The following is a 19,172-nucleotide window of genomic DNA, read 5'->3' as shown; positions in this document are numbered from 1 at the left end:
AATGGGGAAACGGGGTGCCTGTGTGGCTCAGTCAGTTAAGCATCCGACTTCTGATATCGGCTCAGGTCATGATCTCACACACAGTTTGTGGATTTGAGCCCGTGTTGGGCTCTGCACTGACAGTGCAAAGCCTGCTTGGGATTCTCTCTCTTCTCTCTCTGCCTCTCCCCCGCTTATACTGTCTCTCTCTTTCTCTCAAAATAAACTTGAAAGAAATTTTAAAGTGAAGAAACAGCAAAACAGGGATATAAAATTGTATATTTTAAGTCTTTATATTGAACAAAGTTATGCTTTTAACACATAGTTGCAACTATTAATGTGATTCAGTAATACCTTTAAAAGTTTAAGTTGGAGGTTTCTGTGAATGTGCCTTCTCTGTCCTAAGCAATTACCCACCTTAATCTGTGGGCCTGTCAGAAAGTATTGGGGTTACTTAGGCCCTTCAAAAAGGTGGAATGGCTTCCAGCCTTCTCAACTTTAAGACTTGAAAAACAGCATGACTTAATACTTGTGCCAACTAGGGTGCCTGGCTAACTCAGTTGGTAGAGCATGTGACTCTTAATCTCAGAGTTGTGGGTTCAAGCCCCATGTTGGGTGTAGAGATTTCTTTAAAAGTAAAGAAAGAAAAATCTAGGGGCTGGGTCAATCAGTAGAACATGTAACTCTTGATCTTGGGGTCATGAGTTTGAGCCACATTTGGGCATAGAGATTACTTAAAAAATAAAAATAAAATGTGCCAACTAGAAACATTCTAGTAATATGTTAGTCAAAAAAGGGACAGGTTTAAAAAATATTTTTTTCTGTTTATTTACTTTTGAGGGAGAGAGAGAGAGGGAGAGGGAGAGAGAGAGAGAGAAGGTGAGCAGGGGAGGGGGAGACACACAGTCTGAAGCAGACTCCAGGCTCTGAGCTGTTAGCACAGAGCCCGATGCGGGGCTTGAACTCACGAATGGTGAGATCATGTCCTGAGCCAAAGTCAGACACTTAACCAACTGAGCTCCCCAGGTGCCCCAAAAGAAGGACAAGTTGAGAATGGTATGCAGAATAAGATATTTGTGAATCATGTCTTTTATATGTATGTGTATATATTTATGATATCTATAAAGAGATGTGTCAAAGTATTAGCTGGTTATCCCTGGGAGGAAGGATTAGGTATAATTTCTTGTTTTGTTTTGTTTTTTTTATTCTTTGGCCTTCCAGTATTTCCTAAAAATTTTTATAATGAGAATGTACTTTAATAATCAAGAAACAATGTGTGGTAATGTAATGAGAATGAATTTGCAATAAAAGTCGTGCTGATTTGGGGCACCTGGGTGGCTCAGTTGCTTAAGCGTCCGACTTCGGCTTAGGTCATGATCTCATGGTTTGTGAGTTTGAGCCCCACATCAGGCTCTGTGCTGACAGCTCAGAGCCTGGAGCCTGCTTTGGATTCTGTGTCTCCTTCTTTGATCCTCCCCCATTCACGCTCTGTATCTCAGTCTATCAAAAATAAATAAATGTTAAAAATCGTGCTGGCTTGTTACTTCCCAGAGGAATAATTGGCATTCCTTAGAAACAGTGTTTTATTAAGTTGAGTCTAACTGAGCCTCTAGTGGTAACAGGGAGAACCGTGCCTTGCTGTGAAAGGATCTACAGACTAAAATTCACATCCCAGAGTCCATGTGAGAGTTCTCCCTTCCCTTCTGTCTCTCCCATCTCTGTTTTTTTTTTTTTTTTAATTTTTATGTTTTTAAAAAAAATTTTTTTTTCAACGTTTATTTATTTTTGGGACAGAGAGAGACAGAGCGTGAACGGGGGAGGGGCAGAGAGAGAGGGAGACACAGAATCGGAAACAGGCTCCAGGCTCTGAGCCATCAGCCCAGAGCCCGACGCGGGGCTCGAACTCACGGACCACGAGATCGTGACCTGGCTGAAGTCGGACGCTTAACCGACTGCGGCACCCAGGCGCCCCATTTTTTTTTTTTTTTAATATTTAAATGTTTATTTATTTTTGAGAGAAAAACAGAGTGTGAGTGGGGGAGGGGCAGAGAGAGAGAGGGAGACACAGAATCCAAGGCAGGTTTCAGGCTCTTAGCTGTCTGCACAGAGCCTGATGTGGGAACTTGAACTCATGAGCTGTGAGATCATGACCTGAGCTGAAGTCGGACACTCAACCAACTGAGGAGCCACCTTGGCGCCCCACCCACCATCTCTCAGTTTTTAAAGATCCCTACTGGTAATTGGGATTCAAAACTGTTAACTAATTAGGGAGTCAGAAAATCCTCAGAGGAACCTTGCGTTGTTGGAGGAAACCAGTTGTTCCCAAAGCAAAATATACCATTTTTATTCCATCAGCGAATTTTTTTTAAGTTTATTTATTAGAGAGCGAGAGCTTGAGTGGGGGAGGGGAAGATTGAGGGAGAGAGAGAGAATCCCAAGCAGACCCCACACTGTCAGCACAGAGCCTGATATCTGGCTGACCAGGGTAAAATCATGACCTGAGCCAAAATCCAGAGTTGGACGCTTAACCTGCTGAGCCACTCAGGCGCCCTCCCTCAGTGAATTTCTATAAAGTCAGTACAGATGTTACCCAATTATACTCTTGCAGAAGAGTTAAGAAGGGTAAACTTTGCTACAGTTTTTGCCTCCTGGGGAACCTCATGTTTCTGGGCTAAAGGATATTCTGGTGAGTCTGGGAAGGGTGAAGATGAATGTAGGCATCCGTCCTAGACCAAAAGCTTCTTAAGTATAGAATATTTTTTTAATCGTCCTTCCTGGTGGTCTGGGGAAGGAGCAAGCTTCCCCTCCCCTGCCCCCTACCATCTCATGGTTAGATGGAGCCACAGATGGCAGGATAAACTGGAGGCGATGTTATGAATCCGTGGTGGGATGCAAATAACATACTCACTTATCCAAACAGCAGCCCCAGTGCTCTGTCCTCTCTACGTACTGTATTTGCAAAACTTTCATTTTCCATGCTTTGCATCTGTTCCATCTCTTCCAGGATCCACTTGAATCTCAAATCAGGGCTCAGGGCAAGATATTTTCCCTTGTTGGTATTGTTTTGAGAATCACTTTTTTGGACGGTACTTGAAGTGAAAGAGAGAAGGATACAATTTGTGTGTGGTTTTTACCAGAGAACTAAGAAAACAGAATTAACTTAGAAACACAGGTACATTTCACCAAAGTGAAATGGAATGGTTTCAAGACACTTATAATAAAAGCAAAACAACAGTTTATCCCTCCTGGTGTTCCTTTTTTTTTTTTTTTTTTTTTTTTAACCTGTTCCCTTTAACATCAGCTGGTCCTGCTTCCTCACCAGACTCTTACTTGAGCAGGTCAGACTTTCTCAGAGGCTTTGTAAGAAAGATCATCATAGTTGTCTTGCTCTGGAATCCTTGTTCAAAATATACACAGCTCACCGTTACATGTGGGGGGTAATGTCAGGCCCACTTGGAAGAGTTGTGGATTATCAGGAGACCTCACGTGTGTCCTATTCGTATGCAGTCCCTAAGCCCCTTGGGGATGACTTAGAAGGAGGACTTCTGGAATGCTCAGGGTTATACTCCCCTCACCAGTGTGTGGATAGCTACATGTGGTGGCAGAGGTTAAGGCATAACCCTATGAACATCAGCTTGGGAACACAGGAATCCCCCACCCTAAGCTGGTTGAGAGCCAGTGAGCATGAAATGAACTGTGAGGATAACAGAGGAGTTAGTGAACTGTACCACACTAGTGGCTGCTTTGCCCACTTCCTTGGAGGCATGTTTAAACCTTTTGTCAAAGAGAGCAATGGGTCCATTCATAGTGCTCAGAGGGAAGACTTTTTGTTCTCATTGGATGGGATGAAAAGATACCCATTTTTGGTGGATGGACAGAGTGAATCTCAGAGGCTTGTGGCTAAGTCAATAGCAATGGCATGAGAGTAAGTCTGACTGTTAAGCCCAGGCTCCTTCTTCATTGGTCTGGCATTGCTGTTTGCTTGTAATGTCCTCGCTGAAGATACGAGTGTAAAATTCAGAAGAACCTGCTGACATTGGTTAATAATAGGGAGAAGTCAGTGTAGTATCCTCCATTCAATGTGTGAAGCAGAGAAGAACTTTTCAGAAGTATGTCTCATGGATGACAGTGATCCCTGCAGCTCTCTTTGGACTTGATGACTTGGGAGCATCTCATCCAACCTAGAGATTGAAAGGAAATATGAGAGATAAAGAAGGATGCAAATGGGTATTTCTTCATGTACCAACAAAGAGATGGCTTAATACAAAACCCCATTTAATTCCAAGTACACATCATTTTGCCTCTTTGTTAGCCAGTAATTCTACGAAAAGTTATTGTATTTACACTGAGAAAGTATCAGCAAGGTGCACTTATGCATGAGAACCTACAATTGCTTGGGCCCTATAACCCTCTAGCAAAGAGCCCATCCACCCCTTGCTTAACCTGTTTGCCTTGAATGGAAAAGGCCCTGAGTGTGCATCTACTTTGGATCCCAGATGTACAGGGATTCTACTTCATTTCTTGAATCAGACCCACAAAATCTCACTGTGTTTGAAAAGAGACAGATCTGAGTTTCTGTGGACCAAATATTTTTTACTAATCCCATTCTACTCTTGGTATATCTGATTCCATGTCCCATCTGATTTTCTGTGTACTTTCTAGATGCTGAGCTATTATGAATATAGACTATGAGCCTCTTAAATGTAAGGAACTTGGCACATAGAAGGCTTTCAGTAAATTTCAGTATAGGACTAAAAGACCCAGATTTTAGTTCTGTTTCTACCAGCTGTGTGTCATAAACCTCTTTGAGCCTGAGTTTAAGTATCAATAAAATGCTGATACCTACTCTAACTATCACAGTTTTTGTGAGGCTCAAATGAGGTAATGTCTTTAAATTGCTTATTCTTTTTATTAATTCCTTTATCATTTAGTAGCTTATTTTGTCGATGAGAGAAATTCAATCCATGTTGCTACTGCATGGTTACCTCTAACTCTGGACTAGACTTTTGATTACCGTTCAGGCCTATATCTTCCAGTGCTTAATAGAAATGATAATGCAGATTAAATAACTGAATATACGTCATCTGATTAAATCATACTAATTTACACTAGCTCATCATCCAAGATTAGCAGAAACAGAATTATAGAAAATATTAACCTACACCAGAGGTGACAAGTAAGTTGGCATTGGGTACCTGAAGCACTGTGATAAGAAATATTCTGATACCGGGGTGCCTGCGTGGCTTGTTCGGTTGAGCGTCCGACTTTGGTTCAGGTCATGATCTCACAGTTCGTGAGTTCGAGCTCCGCGTCGGGCACTGTGCTGACAGCTCAGAGCCTGGACCCTGCTTTGGATTCTGTGTCTCCCTTTCTCTCTCTGCCCCTCCCCTGCTCACGCTCTGTCTCTCTCAAAAATGAATAAACTTAAAAAAAATTTTTAAAATATTCTGATAGCATGCCTAGGTGAAAAGAGTGTTGTGCTTGAATTTTATTTTATTTATTTTTTAATGTTTTATTTATTTTTGAGAGACAGACTCAGAGCATGAGCAGGGGAGGGGCAGAGAGAGAGGTGGAGACAAAATCTAAAGCAGACTCCAGGCTCTGAGCTGTCAGCACAGAGTCCGATGTAGAGCTCGAACCATGAGGTTATGACCTGAGCCAAAGTCAGATGGTCAACTGACTGAGCCACCCAGGAGCCCCTGCTGTACTTGAATTTTAAAGATTGAGATATAATTTACACATACCATTGTGTAAGTTTGTGTACAACATGTTGACTGCATACCTTTATATACTGCAATATGATTACCATATATTATGTTATATAATTATTGGTTCTTTTTGTGGTAAGGACATTTAAGATCTAGTCTCTTTGCAATTTTGAAGTATATAATACATTATTGTTGACTATAATCACTATGCTATGTGTTAGATCTCCAGAACTTATTCAGCTTCTAGTACACTGTGCTGGATTATTTGTTTAAAGTTTTAAAATTTATTTTGAGAGAAAGTGAGCAGGGCAGAGGCAGAGAGAGAGAGAGAGAGAGAGAGAGAGAGAGAGAGAGAGAATGAATGAGCATGGAGCCTGACACAGGGCTCGATCTCACAAACTGTGAGATCATGACCTGACCTTAAATCAAGAGTTGGATGCTTAACTGACTGAGCCACCCTGGCGCCCCCATCTTTAATTTTAAAAGTATCAGAGACCTCATCTTAGCAAGGATTGTGGATGTTGTAGAGAAGACACACATCACTGTCTAGAATTGAAAGGCTGAGTACACTTCTGGCAGGGAAACTGGCTTTAAATCAGCCATGCTGAAACAGTGGTGTTGTGTCTGTTTTAGACCCCAGAGGGCAATATGAGCTTATGATGCTGTCAGGAAACCCAAGGGCTGGGAGGAAAGAAGCTGCTTTGCTAAGTATTCAAACTTTGCAGTGCGGTGGTTCCTAAACTTTGTTGTGTATATGAGTGTTACCTAGGAGCAGGGATGGATACGTATGCTGTGGGTTCTGAACTCATAAAATTTGAGGGTACCCCCTTTTTTTTTTTTAATTTTTTTTCAACGTTTATTTATTTTTGGGACAGAGAGAGACAGAGCATGAACGGGCGAGGGGCAGAGAGAGAGGGAGACACAGAATCGGAAACAGGCTCCAGGCTCTGAGCCATCAGCCCAGAGCCCGACGCGGGGCTCGAACTCACGGACTGCAAGATCGTGACCTGGCTGAAGTTGGACGCTTAACCGACTGCGCCACCCAGGCGCCCCGAGGGTACCCTTTTTAAAGAAAAAGAATACAAATTTTAAAAATACAAAGTTAGATACAAGCTTTATACAAGTCCCATGGGGCCTGAAGTTTAAGCTTCATTAATTTCACAGTAAATCCACTTCTATTTAGGGAGCTTGTTAAAAATCTTAAAAGTAAAGGGGCGCCTGGGTGGTTCAGTCAGTTGAGTGTCTGACTTTGGCTCAGGTCATGATCTCACGGCTCATGAGTTCGAGTCCCATGTCAAGCTCTGTGCTGACAGCCTGGAGCCTGCTTCAGATTCTGTGTCTCCCTCTGTCTCTGCCTCTCTCTTGCTCTCTGTGTCTCTCTCTCTGTCTCAAAAATAAATAAACATTAAAAAATATATTTTAAAAAATCTTAAAAGTAAGATTCCTGGCCCCACTCTAGACATTCTGATTGATTGTAGCTGAGGCTCAGAAATAATGTATTTTCAATAAGTACCCTATTTGTTATGGCTGGGCTGATGTCTGTTTTTTTTTTTTAACTTTTTTTTACCATTTGTTTATTTTTGAGAATCAGAGACAGAGCATGAGCATGGGAGGGGCAGAGAGAGAGAGAGAGACACAGAATTCTAAGCAGGCTCCAGGCTTTGAACTGTCAGCACAGAGCCTGACACGGTACTCGAACTCACAGACTGCGAGATCATGAACTGAGCCAAAGCTGAACGCTTAACTGACTGAGCCACCCAGGTGCCCATGGCTGGGCTGATGTTAAGAAAACAAAACAGGAGTACAAATACCTACCTATTTCCTGACACATAAAAGAATTAGCAACATTTGCTTCATAACTGAAACAACTTCCTGTCTCCCAGCATGTGTATATTAACCTCATTTTTTCCCAGCAAAAGACGTAAACCCTACAGAGACCACTTTCCTTCTTGGGTTGAAATTCAAGCTGGGATTCAGCTGCCTCAGGTTCCTGGCCTTCCTTCCTTTGCTTTCTGCACAACCTCTGGCATTGGCATAGCTCTCTGGCTCCTCGGCATTGACCCTGAAGGGAGAAAATGGTGTTAATTTCAGGTGGCTTGTATGCATTTGGTTATCTTCCAAACCTCCTGTCAGGCCATTTAAAGAAAATCATCTTTTTTAAAGAAAATATTCAGTCCCATTGGATCTTTCCTCCTGAGAGAATGTCCAAATACAACAGAGGAAAGGAACTCAAATTTAGCAAGCACCTTCTATGTGCCAGGTGCCTTTCACACAGGATCTTAATTAAAAATGCCATGAGAGGCTAATATCACTAGTCCCATTTTACAGATGAGCCAAATGACATTGGAGAAGTCAAGCAACTTTCTTAAAGCCACCCAGCCTAGTGAGTGTGAGTGGCAGGTCTACTCCAAAGTCCATGCTTTTTTCATTATGCCAACCTGCCTTTGGAACAGAAGAAAGTCTTTATAGATCAAGTCCAGGGACTCCATACATCAACAAACTTACAGGGCAAGGGACTTCAAAAACGGCAAACACTATAATGGCGACTCCACTAAACAACAGGGTAACAGCAATCAGAAATTTGATCACAGTACTCCATTTCTGCCTCTTCTCTAGATTCTCCTCTATGTCTAAAAGGAGAGAGACGAGTAGAAGAGGGAGAAGAGAGAACCTGAGAGAGGGAAGTGATTGACCCTCTGACTTGAAGGTCTTCTGGCTCCTCAGATTACTAGGCCCAGCCTGATTCAGAGGCAATAGACTGGATTTCCAGTTCAGACTCAAGAGTCAGGAGTGGGGTGGGCATCATGGGTGCTGCTCTAACCTTCTTTTCAGCCTCTTCGCAATAAGTCACCTTCTCTGGGGTTTGAGATTTGTCATAACCAAGTAGGAATGATTCTTGGCATTGCTTTCAGGGGAGGAAGAGGGGTGGGTGCACAGCAGTTCTGAACTTGTCTTTCAACAACTCCTCAGGGTCTCTCCCCTTGTGCTTGACCGACGCACTGTGTGTGATTAGAAAATCACCTTTCCCATGCTCCTCTTGGCTTTAGTAAGGGATGAGGAGGAACAAAGGTGAATTGGCATTGCTTTTGGGTCAAAAGGCAAACTTGGGGCAAGTGGTTCATATGCATTGTTATTATTAATGTTATATTTACGTTTCTCCTGTTGAAACTGGGATGTAACCTAACCTGAAATCTACAGAATTTGTGTCATGGCCAATTTAGGGAGAGCCATTTCCTAAAAACAGTGCAGATGAAAATATGCTCTTGGTTGTTGTCCTCACTGTAATGATGCTTAGTGTTTAAATGTTGTCTGCCTGTACATGCAATTGCTGGAATCACCTACCACACAAATACAATTCATTCTGTCCCTAAATCTGGCTGCAGGCTCACTTGCGTGGAAGTAAAAGCTTATTAATGGTGTCAAACTATTTCTGGGATCTTCTTTATAGAGAAGGTGATTTTTTTCCATAAGAAATGGAGTGATTTTTCTAGTGTAAACTCCATGTAACTTTTCAACCCCCCCAAAAATCCTAGAAGACCCAAACATGTTGGGGCTAAAAATGTTTCTTTTCCTTTCTGTTCTTGTCTCACCCCTACTTATTCTGTACCTTGTTTCAAAGGGCTAGAAAAATCGTCAATATTTGTAGTTTTCTCTCCTTCTTTATTCCCAAGAGTTATGGAGGTGGTGGTGGGAAAAGTCTCTGATGCAGCCCCCATCACTTCATAGACCTTACATTGGGAGGTCCCTGGTAAACAAGCTATAAAACAAGAAAGAAGCAATGAAAAGACAACCAAGAAAACTTCATCCTGCCTTTGTTGTACCTGACAAAACCTTATCTCTACCCAGCTGATACTAAACTTCTAATGTGGCCCCATTGATCTGTCCATAGGTTTAGGGTGTGGACACAAAATATGCCAAGAATAAATGAGGACAGAGATACTAGTAGAGATATGGACTAAATCCCCATGAGGCTTTAACTAACGTAGGATCAGAGTGAGGGAGTAGACCATACCTTGTTTATCATTCTTCAGCCTGTAATAATAACAATGGAGGGTGTAACACTGTTGAAAGTTTTCTCCTTTAAAAAAGTTGGCTCCAAAGTCCAAGGGATGATGTGAAATACCATAATTTGCCTTAATGACTGCTGCAAGTCTGTCTGACTAGAGTCTAAGTCAACTACTTTGAGAGCAGTTTGGGGAAAGCAGAGAGAACTGGAAGAAGGAAAGACCACCCAGCTTCACGCACTCCTCAATTTCATTCTTTCAGAAAGCAAATATTTTTTTTTCAACGTTTTTTATTTATTTTTGGGACAGAGAGAGACAGAGCATGAACGGGGGAGGGGCAGAGAGAGAGGGAGACACAGAATCGGAAACAGGCTCCAGGCTCTGAGCCATCAGCCCAGAGCCCGACTCGGGGCTCGAACTCACGGACCGTGAGATCGTGACCTGGCTGAAGTCGGACGCTTAACCGACTGCGCCACCCAGGCGCCCCAGAAAGCAAATATTTTTAAATGCTATCTATTCTGTACCAGGGCTGCTTCAGTCCTTTGGCTACATCAGTTGGATGCATTGGAGCAAGGGAACAAGCAACAGGGAGGGAAGGTTGAGGGGAGACTGGGAAACAGATGATAATAAATACAGTAAACTTTATGGTATGTTAGAAGGGAGTAAGTGCTACTAAAAAGAAAAAAGGCATAGCAAAGTAAGGGAGCAGTCTGGGGGTGGGAGTGGGCAGTGGCTGGGCAACCTGTGATACAGGCTGGTTTCGTTGAAAAAATAAGAAGTAAGCCAAGACTTACAGGAGATGAGGGATTGGCTAAGTACAGGCCTAGGAAAGCAGTGACCTAGGGGGAGTGATGTGGGCCCTGAGGCAGAATGAGTGTGTCTGACATATTATAGTTTTAGAGTAAAAACAAGGAGGCCAGTGAGATTGGAATGGAGTGAGTACAGAGCACTGTAGTGGGGGACGAAATTTCTAAAGGAAATGGGCCTATATCAGGAGACTTGGAGGCTAGTTTAAGGACTTTGGTTTTTATTCAGATTGAATGGGGATCCATGGCAAGGTTTTGAGCAGAGGAGTGATGGTTGAGTTTGTTTTTAAAAGGATCACTAGACTGCTATGTTAGACTATAGGGGGCAAGGGTCAAAGCAGAGTAACCTGTTAGGAAACTATTGCAGAAATCCAAATGAAAGACGATGGTGACTTAAACCAGTTGTGGAAGTGTTGAGACATGTATGGATTCTGGCTGTTGTCTGGTACTAACTTCACTTGGCTCCAGAATTGACCTACTCCAATTCAAACACTGGTTCATTCCTATTTCATTTTTTTTTTAATTTTTTTTTCAACGTTTTTATTTATTTTTGGGACAGAGAGAGACAGAGCATGAACAGGGGAGGGGCAGAGAGAGAGGGAGACACAGAATCGGAAACAGGCTCCAGGCTCTGAGCCATCAGCCCAGAGCCTGACACGGGGCTCGAACTCACGGACCGCGAGATCGTGACCTGGCTGAAGTCGGACGCTTAACCGACTGCGCCACCCAGGCGCCCCCCTATTTCATTTTTAATGGTGTCTTATCACTGCTTATTAAATTAAGGTCTGTAAGTCCTACTTGACTTTTCTAAGTTACTTTCCCAAGTCTTGATTAAGTCCATGTGAAAATGATAGTTGTTGACTTCAGAGGCCAGTGGCCAGAGTAGTGGACACTGCACATGAAATTACAAAGGAAGGAATAGTCCCTGATTTCACTTTAATCAGGAAGACAGTGTTGGCAAAGATAGGCAGAGATGGAGAGCAAACAGGTTCAAAAGGAAAAATGAGGAAATTATATGAAGTATTTTCAGCATGGTGCCAGTCAGTTCTCCAAAGTGATAACGTGGTCATGAGACACAGGAGATGGAAGATAAACAAATCTCACTTTGGACAAGTCACATAAGTGCTCCATGTTTTGGTTTCCTTTCTCGGTAAGATGGTTATAATAAAGTAATTCTTGGTCTATCTATTTCGGAGTAATGTGAAGATCAGAAACAAAAATGAGGAAGCGGGTGTGAAAACACTTTGCAAACTTTGTGATATTATGACTGAAAGAGAAGGAAATACCTAGTGATCCTCTAGTAGAACTGTGCCCTCTAGCCACAGGGATAATAGTATTTCAATGTGGCATGTCTTCCTACCTCCTTGGAGTCCCTGTTTCAGAGTCTACTTAAATTAGCTTCATCTGTCAGTGTATTTTCAGTTCTGCCTAAGCTTCGAAATTAACGTCCATCTATGTTGGCAGTTCTTGTAGGTCTCATCTGTTAGGTAATTGAGCATTTAGGTGGAGGACATCTATAAATCCAAGCACTCCCTTCCCAGTGATGCTGGAGTTGCAGTATTACTTTTTCTTTAGCTAAGGATATTTGAGCAAGAATGCCCCTTTAAGGGCATACAAACTCCAAATGTATGAAATGGATAATTTAGGAGATGAGATGATGCTTTACTTTATCATAAAAGAATTTATGTTAAATAGGAACATTAGGTATATATATTTAAATGGAAATCTCTCTTGGAGATTTTTCTGTGATAATATAAAGAGCTTATTTGGCAGGCCTTACATAATTCTGTTGAGTTTGTGCTTCAGACCTGAACCTCCCTTTTTATATCTAGAAATTATATCATCTGGCCAAATCTATTCTACAGCTGTAGAAACTAAGCACTGGGAGAAATTAAGTAACTTGTCAGAAATGATCATTAATAACAGAATAAACACTCATTTGGTGATATTCCTTCTATACCCCAGTGTCACATGGGGTAAACAATCATTAGGAGTTAGTTCACACTAATCAAATTCCAAACAGCCAATCGATATACTAAATCTATATACTACATTTTAAAAAAACTTACATAGGAGAGGTGCCTGGGTGGCCCAGTTGGTTAAGTGTCTGACTCTTGGTTTTGGCTCAGGCCATGATCTCAGCGTCATGAGATCCAGCCCGCATTGGGCTCCTCACTGAGCATGGAGCCTGCTTAAGATTCTCTCTCTCCCTCTGCCCCTACCCTGCACTTGTGCACGCCTACTCTTTCTAAAAAATAATAATAATAAAGTAAAATTTAAAAAATTACATAGGAGAATGTATCCATTAAATGGATCAGGTAGGATTTTTCTCTTCTAGGTACCCTGTTCTAAATATATAGGTTCTTTTGAAATCTAATTAGAATTTTTTGACTAATACAGAATCTGAGCAATAAGAACTAGATGGTATAAATTATCAGTGATAAAGACCTAATGAGTCATCTTTCTCCACCAGAAAGAAATTTTAGAATATTTGTAATAGAGGATCTTTTCCTTGGCCAAATTCCATAAACAGTAATAAATAGTCTTCTTCTTAAATTTTTCTACGTTCCATGTTGAACCACATCTTCTGACAACTAACTGTTGTAGTACATTCTCATCCTTACAGTTTCAAATTCCTATTTTGTTCTGTGCACATGTTCACAAACTGTCTTCTGATTGTTTCTGGGACAGCTTTCTGTGCAGACTGATGTCAACCATAGTGTTGTAATTTTAGAGGGCATCTCTTTTACGACCTTGTATATTTGACCATTTATTTAATTTTTATTTCTACCCTACTTGGAGTCTGACATCCTGCCATTCAATGTAAGTTTAAATTCAGAATAGGTAGTTTCACATTTTTAAATGAGTGTTATTTCACAAGTCCATTCATAAGTTGGTTGTTTGGAATTCATCATTGTTCCATAGAAATGTGTTGTGAATAACAATTAGGTCTGCAAACTAATCCATAAACATCCATTTAAACTCTTTGACTGACTCACATAGTGCAGGGTTTTAGCTTAAATTCTGCATTCAGGAAGCAATCACCATGCCATGAAGGAAGGAGGAAGAAACATACCCAGGGAAAATTTTTGAATTACATCAGGTTGATCTCTGGCGTCCCTCCACCCCCTTAATCTCCCAGGTTTCCTTGTCCCAAATTTCTAAGAAAAAGTTCCCTTAATTGCCTGAGTCCTACAATGCACACTATATCCAAATAAAATCCACCCTGTAGAGAGGGCTCTAGACTCCAGAATGACTTAAATTCACTATTATTGATACCTGCCATTGACTTAAGGGGGTGTGTCAACTGTTAGGAGGAAAACAATCTGGTTGAATTACTTTACATTAATATCAAGTGACCAAACCCCCCAAACACTATCAGAATCTTTAAAAAAATTTTTTTTTAATGTTTATTTATTTTTGAGAGGGAGAGACAGAGACAGAATGTAAGTGGGGTAGGGGCAGAGAGAGAGGGAGACACAGAATTTGAAGCAGGTTCCAGGCTCTGAGCTGTTAGCACAGAGCCCGACGCAGGGCTTGAACTCACAGACCACGAGATCATGACCTGAGCTGAAGTTGGACGATTAACCAACTGAGCTAGAATCTTTTAACCTTTTAATAAGAGGGTTCCCCCCTGCCACATTGTTACCATATGAACTTAGAAAGCACAATCAGGGGAATGAAAACATTTATGTCATGTGAGGATATATAATTTACAGTACCTAGGCCAACATCCCAATAATCCACTTATTTGCCAATCTCTAGTTCTCTAAACAGATTGTAGTTTTTAAAGTTTTTTTTCCCATTATTCTGCCTGGGAACCCTCAGTTTCTCTAAAGTGTCAAGTTTTATTTTTCCAGCAGTGCAACAGTAGCATTGAGGGGATTGCCTATATGTAAAGGGAAACTGCCAAAACCATAAACTACTTGACAGACAGAAAGAATGGGTAGGGGAAGGAAAGGAGGGCAGAGCAGAGAAACTTAAAGCTGATGTCAAGAACCATTGCCCAGCAGTTGAGAGGGAACAGGCGTTCTCACAGTGTGGGTAGAAATGCAAAATGGAGTGACTGCTATGGAGGGTAATTTAGTAATAGCTATCAAACTTTTTTTTTAAGCTTATTTATTTATTTAGAGAGAGAGAGAGAGAGAGAGAGAGCTAGCAACCAGGGAGGGTCAGAGAGAGAGGGAGAGAGAATCTCAAGCAGGCTCCACACTATCAGCACTTTTCACTGTAAATCTGTGCAGTTTAAGTATTTTACGGTCTGCATTCAATATAAATTAAATTCAAACAACCATTCTCAAAAGAAGACCTATCGGAGCGCCTGGGTGGCTCAGTCGATTGAGTGTCTGACAGCTCATGGGTTTGAGCCCAGTGTCAGTCTCTGTGCTGGCAGCTCAGAGCCTGGAGCCTGCTTCAGATTCTGTGTCTCTCTCTCTCTTTCTGCCCCTCCCCTGCTTGCACTCTGTCTCTTTCAAAAATAAAACATTAAATTTTTTTTAAAAATAAGATATTTAAGATCTGGGCTGGGAATAGGGGAGATGGGCCTCTTTTAAAGGTACAGAGTATCTGGAATGACAAAATGATTTTTCAGGAAGGGCCCATTCGCTACTTTGCATTAGCACATCCCTTCTCACATCCTTTGGGAAGAGCCCAGGCAGCTGTTCCACATGGCAGCTGCTATCTTTGAGTTCGCCGGGGTGGGGGGTGGGGGGGTGCGCGGGAGGGGAAGAAACAAAAAAAAGGTCAGGATTTACAATTTATTGGGTACTCTTTAGAATTACAAGTATTGGAGAGGGAGATGCAAAGGAATACAGTTCCTTCTCATATAACTTGCAATTGGGGAGATCAAACACTATCAAAAAAGATTTTAGGGGCACCTTGGTGACTCGGTTAAGTGTCCGACTTTGGCTCAGGTCACCATCTCGCAGTTTGTGAGTTCGAGCCCCACATCAGGCTCTGTGCTGACAGCTCGGAGCCTGGAGCTTGCTTTGGATTCTGTGTCTCCCTCTCTCTCTGCCCCTCCCCTGCTCGCTCACTCACTCTCTCAAAAAATAAACATAAAAGATTTTAACAATATACAAGTAGGAGTTAGCCTAGCTCAAAGAAAACTGAGTACCAATCCATTACATTTAGGGGGAAGAAAAGGTGAAATTGATTTAAATGAAATTAATAAGTTAATGAAAAGACTAATCAACCCATTCCTTCAAGCGCTGCTTATCTCTTCTCCTTGCTCTGCCTTCTTATATTAAAATATTTTTTAATTTAATTTATTTATTTGGAGAGAGACAGAGCACAAGCAGGGGAAGGGCAGAGAGAGGGAGGGAGAAAGAATCCGAAGCTGGCTCCACCTGTCAGCACAGAGCCCGACGTGGGGTCGATCTCACAAACTATGAGATTATGACCCAAGCCAAAATCAAAAGTCAGATGTTTAACTAAGTCACCCAGGAGCCCCTGCTTTCTTATATTAAAACTCTTGAGGGACGCCTGCGTGGCTCAGTCAATTGAGGATCCAACTCTTGATTTTGGCTTCAGTCATGATCCCAGGGTTGTGAGATCAAGTGCCACATCTTGCTCCTCACTGAACATGGAGGCTGCTTAAGATTGTCTCTCTCTCTTCCGCTCTGCCCCTCTCTCCTGGCCTCAAAAAAACAAAACAAAAACAAACAAAACAACAAAACCAACAAAACCCAAACCCTTTTGAAAGTTTATTAAATGTAACTTTGAACAAGGTATCTCTTCAGGTTTCCATGAAACCATATAGGTAATAGTTTATGCTTTCGGCACATAACTCACAAGCTGTAGTGAGTTTTCTTCATCTGTTAAATGTACTGAACTGCACTTTGAATGCTGCATCTTGACTGTTTGGCCTTAACTCTGATTAGGTAATTTCAGAGATGAAATGTTTGGACACTTTGAAAAAAACCATGTTTTAAATAAACAGTTATCAGAGAGCAGCAAATGGTACCATTCCACCCTCCCACCCTTACTCGGACCTTTCCTATCCTAAGAGCATCCCTAACTGTTTGGATGTACCACCTTAGAAAAAGAAAGACAGCATCTTATAAGGGTTATGAATTTGGGAGCCTTAGGTGTTGATAATACTGAAACTGTGACAGCACCCTCCAGTAAAGAAAGCCATCTATCACTGAGAGGACTTTCAATGTTGGTTACATGAATAAGACAGAAGGATGCATCACATTCTCTAAAGACTTCTCACCATGAAACAACTATCTGAGTTAAATAAGTTACAGTCCTGCCTAGAAGCAAGAAAGAGAATACGGGGGATGACCGTAAAACATCACCTACTGAGTAGTGGCTTTATTTCTATCTGGTAGAATGGACCCGCAAACACATTCTAGGGCTCTCTGGATTTTCTTAGATACTAGGTTACAGAAATACTTTTCTTCCTTCCTTCCTTCCTTTCTTTCTTTCTTTCTTTCTTTCTTTCTTTTAGAGTTTATTTATTTATTTTGAGAGAGAGTGAGTGGGGGAGGGGCAGAGAGAGAGAGAGAGGAGAGAGAGGGAAACAGAGGATCCAAGGCTGGCTCAACACTGACAGCAGTGAGCCCAATGCGGGGCTCGAACCCACGAACTGCAAGATCATGACCTAAGCTGAAGTTGGACACTCAACTGACTGATCCACCCAGGCTCCCTGTTCTTACCTTTCTTGCTAACATCACAGAATATAATGATTAGGCTGAAAACCAAGATGGTATCCATGTTAGCTTGAGCACATGCTTCTTAAATAGCCCCTTAGTTTTCATGCTAGGTGCTCTTACTGCCCTGGAACCAAGTTTGACCCTGGGAGAGTCTGGTTCCACCCTATTTTGCCCCATTCCCTAAGACCTAGTAATAGAGGTGATTGGAGAGAGGACCAAATGTTCCTATTAATGAGTGACTCAAAAAGTCTTCCTCCGACTTCACTGCTGGTGCCAACATAAGGAACTGTAATTACCTAGAGGTTTCCCTAGAATGAAGGACATAAACACTCAGTAATAAGGTTTGCAAATGCTTGCAGATGGACACATAGACATTCACGTGCATGCTCACTGACACAGGCTTACAGATTTATACACTGACATTAAGAGATGTAGAGATTTCTATTAAGCAAGGTGATTTCAAGAATAGAGCAGGAAACTAGGACTGAATGAGTTAGTGAATTATATGGTAGAGAGCACTGGACTAGGAATTGATAGAATTGGGTTTTAGTGTAAGCCCTGTTATTAACTATGTCACCTTGAGAAACTTGCTTGAGTTCTCTAAATCTCAGTTTTCTCCTCTATAACTAGAGAATTCCAAACAAATAATCCCTAGAATTTATTCAGTTACATGCATAAACTCGCATTAGCACAAACATACCTACTGAGTTTTTCACATTTTCACACCCCCGAATAGTGAAGTGAGTATAGGTAGACCACATTGCACCATGACTATTGCATTGAGAGGTGGTGAGGAAGTGCTAAGAACACTGGGAGAGTGATTCTGTCTGAAGTTTGGGAAGGCTTTCCTAGACAGATGACTATTGAAGATTTTTCTTTTCTTTTTTTTTTTAAAGTTTTATTTATTTGGGGGGGGGGTGCAGAGAGAGAGAGAGAGAGAATCCCAAGCAGGCCCTATGCTGTCAGCACAGAGCCTGACATGGGGCTTGAGCTCATGAACTGTGAGGTCATGACCTGAGCTGAGATCCAGAGTCAGACGCTCAACTGACTGAGCCACCCAGGTGCCCCTGAAAATTTTTCTAAAATTGTATCTTTTAGCAAAGAGTATATATATATCTAGTATACTCTGTAGACTTTGTGATAGCATAGATAGGTGGATCATACAACAGAAGTGAAGATCTACTCAGATCCTCTGCCTAAGTCAAGAGTCTTTGCAGTCTTTCTACTCACTGTAAATTTAATTGATTGAAGCCAACATAGGTTGGACTATGTGTAAGAAGGTCGTGGAGCCTGACACTCTGATAATGGTGTGAAGGGAGCTTGAGTCAAGGGACTTTCCATGAGGGAGTTCATGAGATCCAAGGCAAATCAGAATTAAATATTACCCTGTTTCCTGGCATTTTAATTCAGGTTGAAATCTGGCTGAATTTAGCTCAAGGGAAATCTTGATGGGGAAACAGAATGGAAAGAGGTGTCACCAAAGGATAGCATGTTGCCTGAAATGTGGAAGAAGTGCTGAGCTTGCAACCATGGTGCCTTTCACTTGTTTATTCAACAAGTGCTGTGGCCAACCACTATTCTAGCAGTGAGCCAAACCAAGTCTGTGTTCACATGAAATGATGGGAAGCAGACTATAAACACAGTCGAAAACAAACTAATGCAGAGGGCTAATGATAATATACAAATGCAAATACAAGATAATTAGAGGTTGTGATAGTTGTGAAGTAGCAAACAGGTGATAAGGTGAAGAACTACTAGCAGAGGTTACATTTAGAGTGGTCAGGGCAGACTTCCCTGAGGAGGTGACATCTGAGCTGAGAAAATCGAGAGGGTAGATGGCATAGAAGCCAATAAAGGAGAGTCTTTCAAGGAAGGAATCAGCTGGTCAAATGCTGTGTTGAGGTTGTGTATAATAAAGACCATATCGGTGGATTTGACAATTTTGTGACAGCACTTGCAGCAGAGTGGCAGAAGCAGGAAAGGGCTGAGAGGGAATCGGAGGTGAAAACGTGTATG

The 19,172-nt window shown here is 41.7% G+C and overlaps 2 protein-coding genes across 2 annotated transcripts in view; one reads left to right on the top strand and one right to left on the bottom strand.

Moving 5' to 3' along the window:
- ACACA (acetyl-CoA carboxylase alpha) overlaps window positions 1–19,172 on the top strand; it is a 283,001-nt gene that overhangs the window by 14,534 nt on the left and 249,295 nt on the right. The gene's annotated exons all lie outside the window — the stretch shown is intronic.
- On the bottom strand, window positions 4,083–17,217 carry CUNH17orf78 (chromosome unknown C17orf78 homolog). The gene is given in 6 exon segments (XM_040455089.1): window positions 4,083–4,160; window positions 7,618–7,749; window positions 8,193–8,311; window positions 9,295–9,444; window positions 15,014–15,188; window positions 17,161–17,217. Coding segments are annotated over 6 exon segments (711 nt in total).

The sequence above is a fragment of the Herpailurus yagouaroundi genome, unplaced genomic scaffold (assembly GCF_014898765.1).
Source record: "Herpailurus yagouaroundi ecotype Mexico unplaced genomic scaffold, PumYag 215, whole genome shotgun sequence".
Taxonomy (NCBI): domain Eukaryota; kingdom Metazoa; phylum Chordata; class Mammalia; order Carnivora; family Felidae; genus Herpailurus; species Herpailurus yagouaroundi.
Note: the sequence above shows the minus strand (reverse complement) of the source record. Positions and strands in the feature narration are given on the sequence as shown.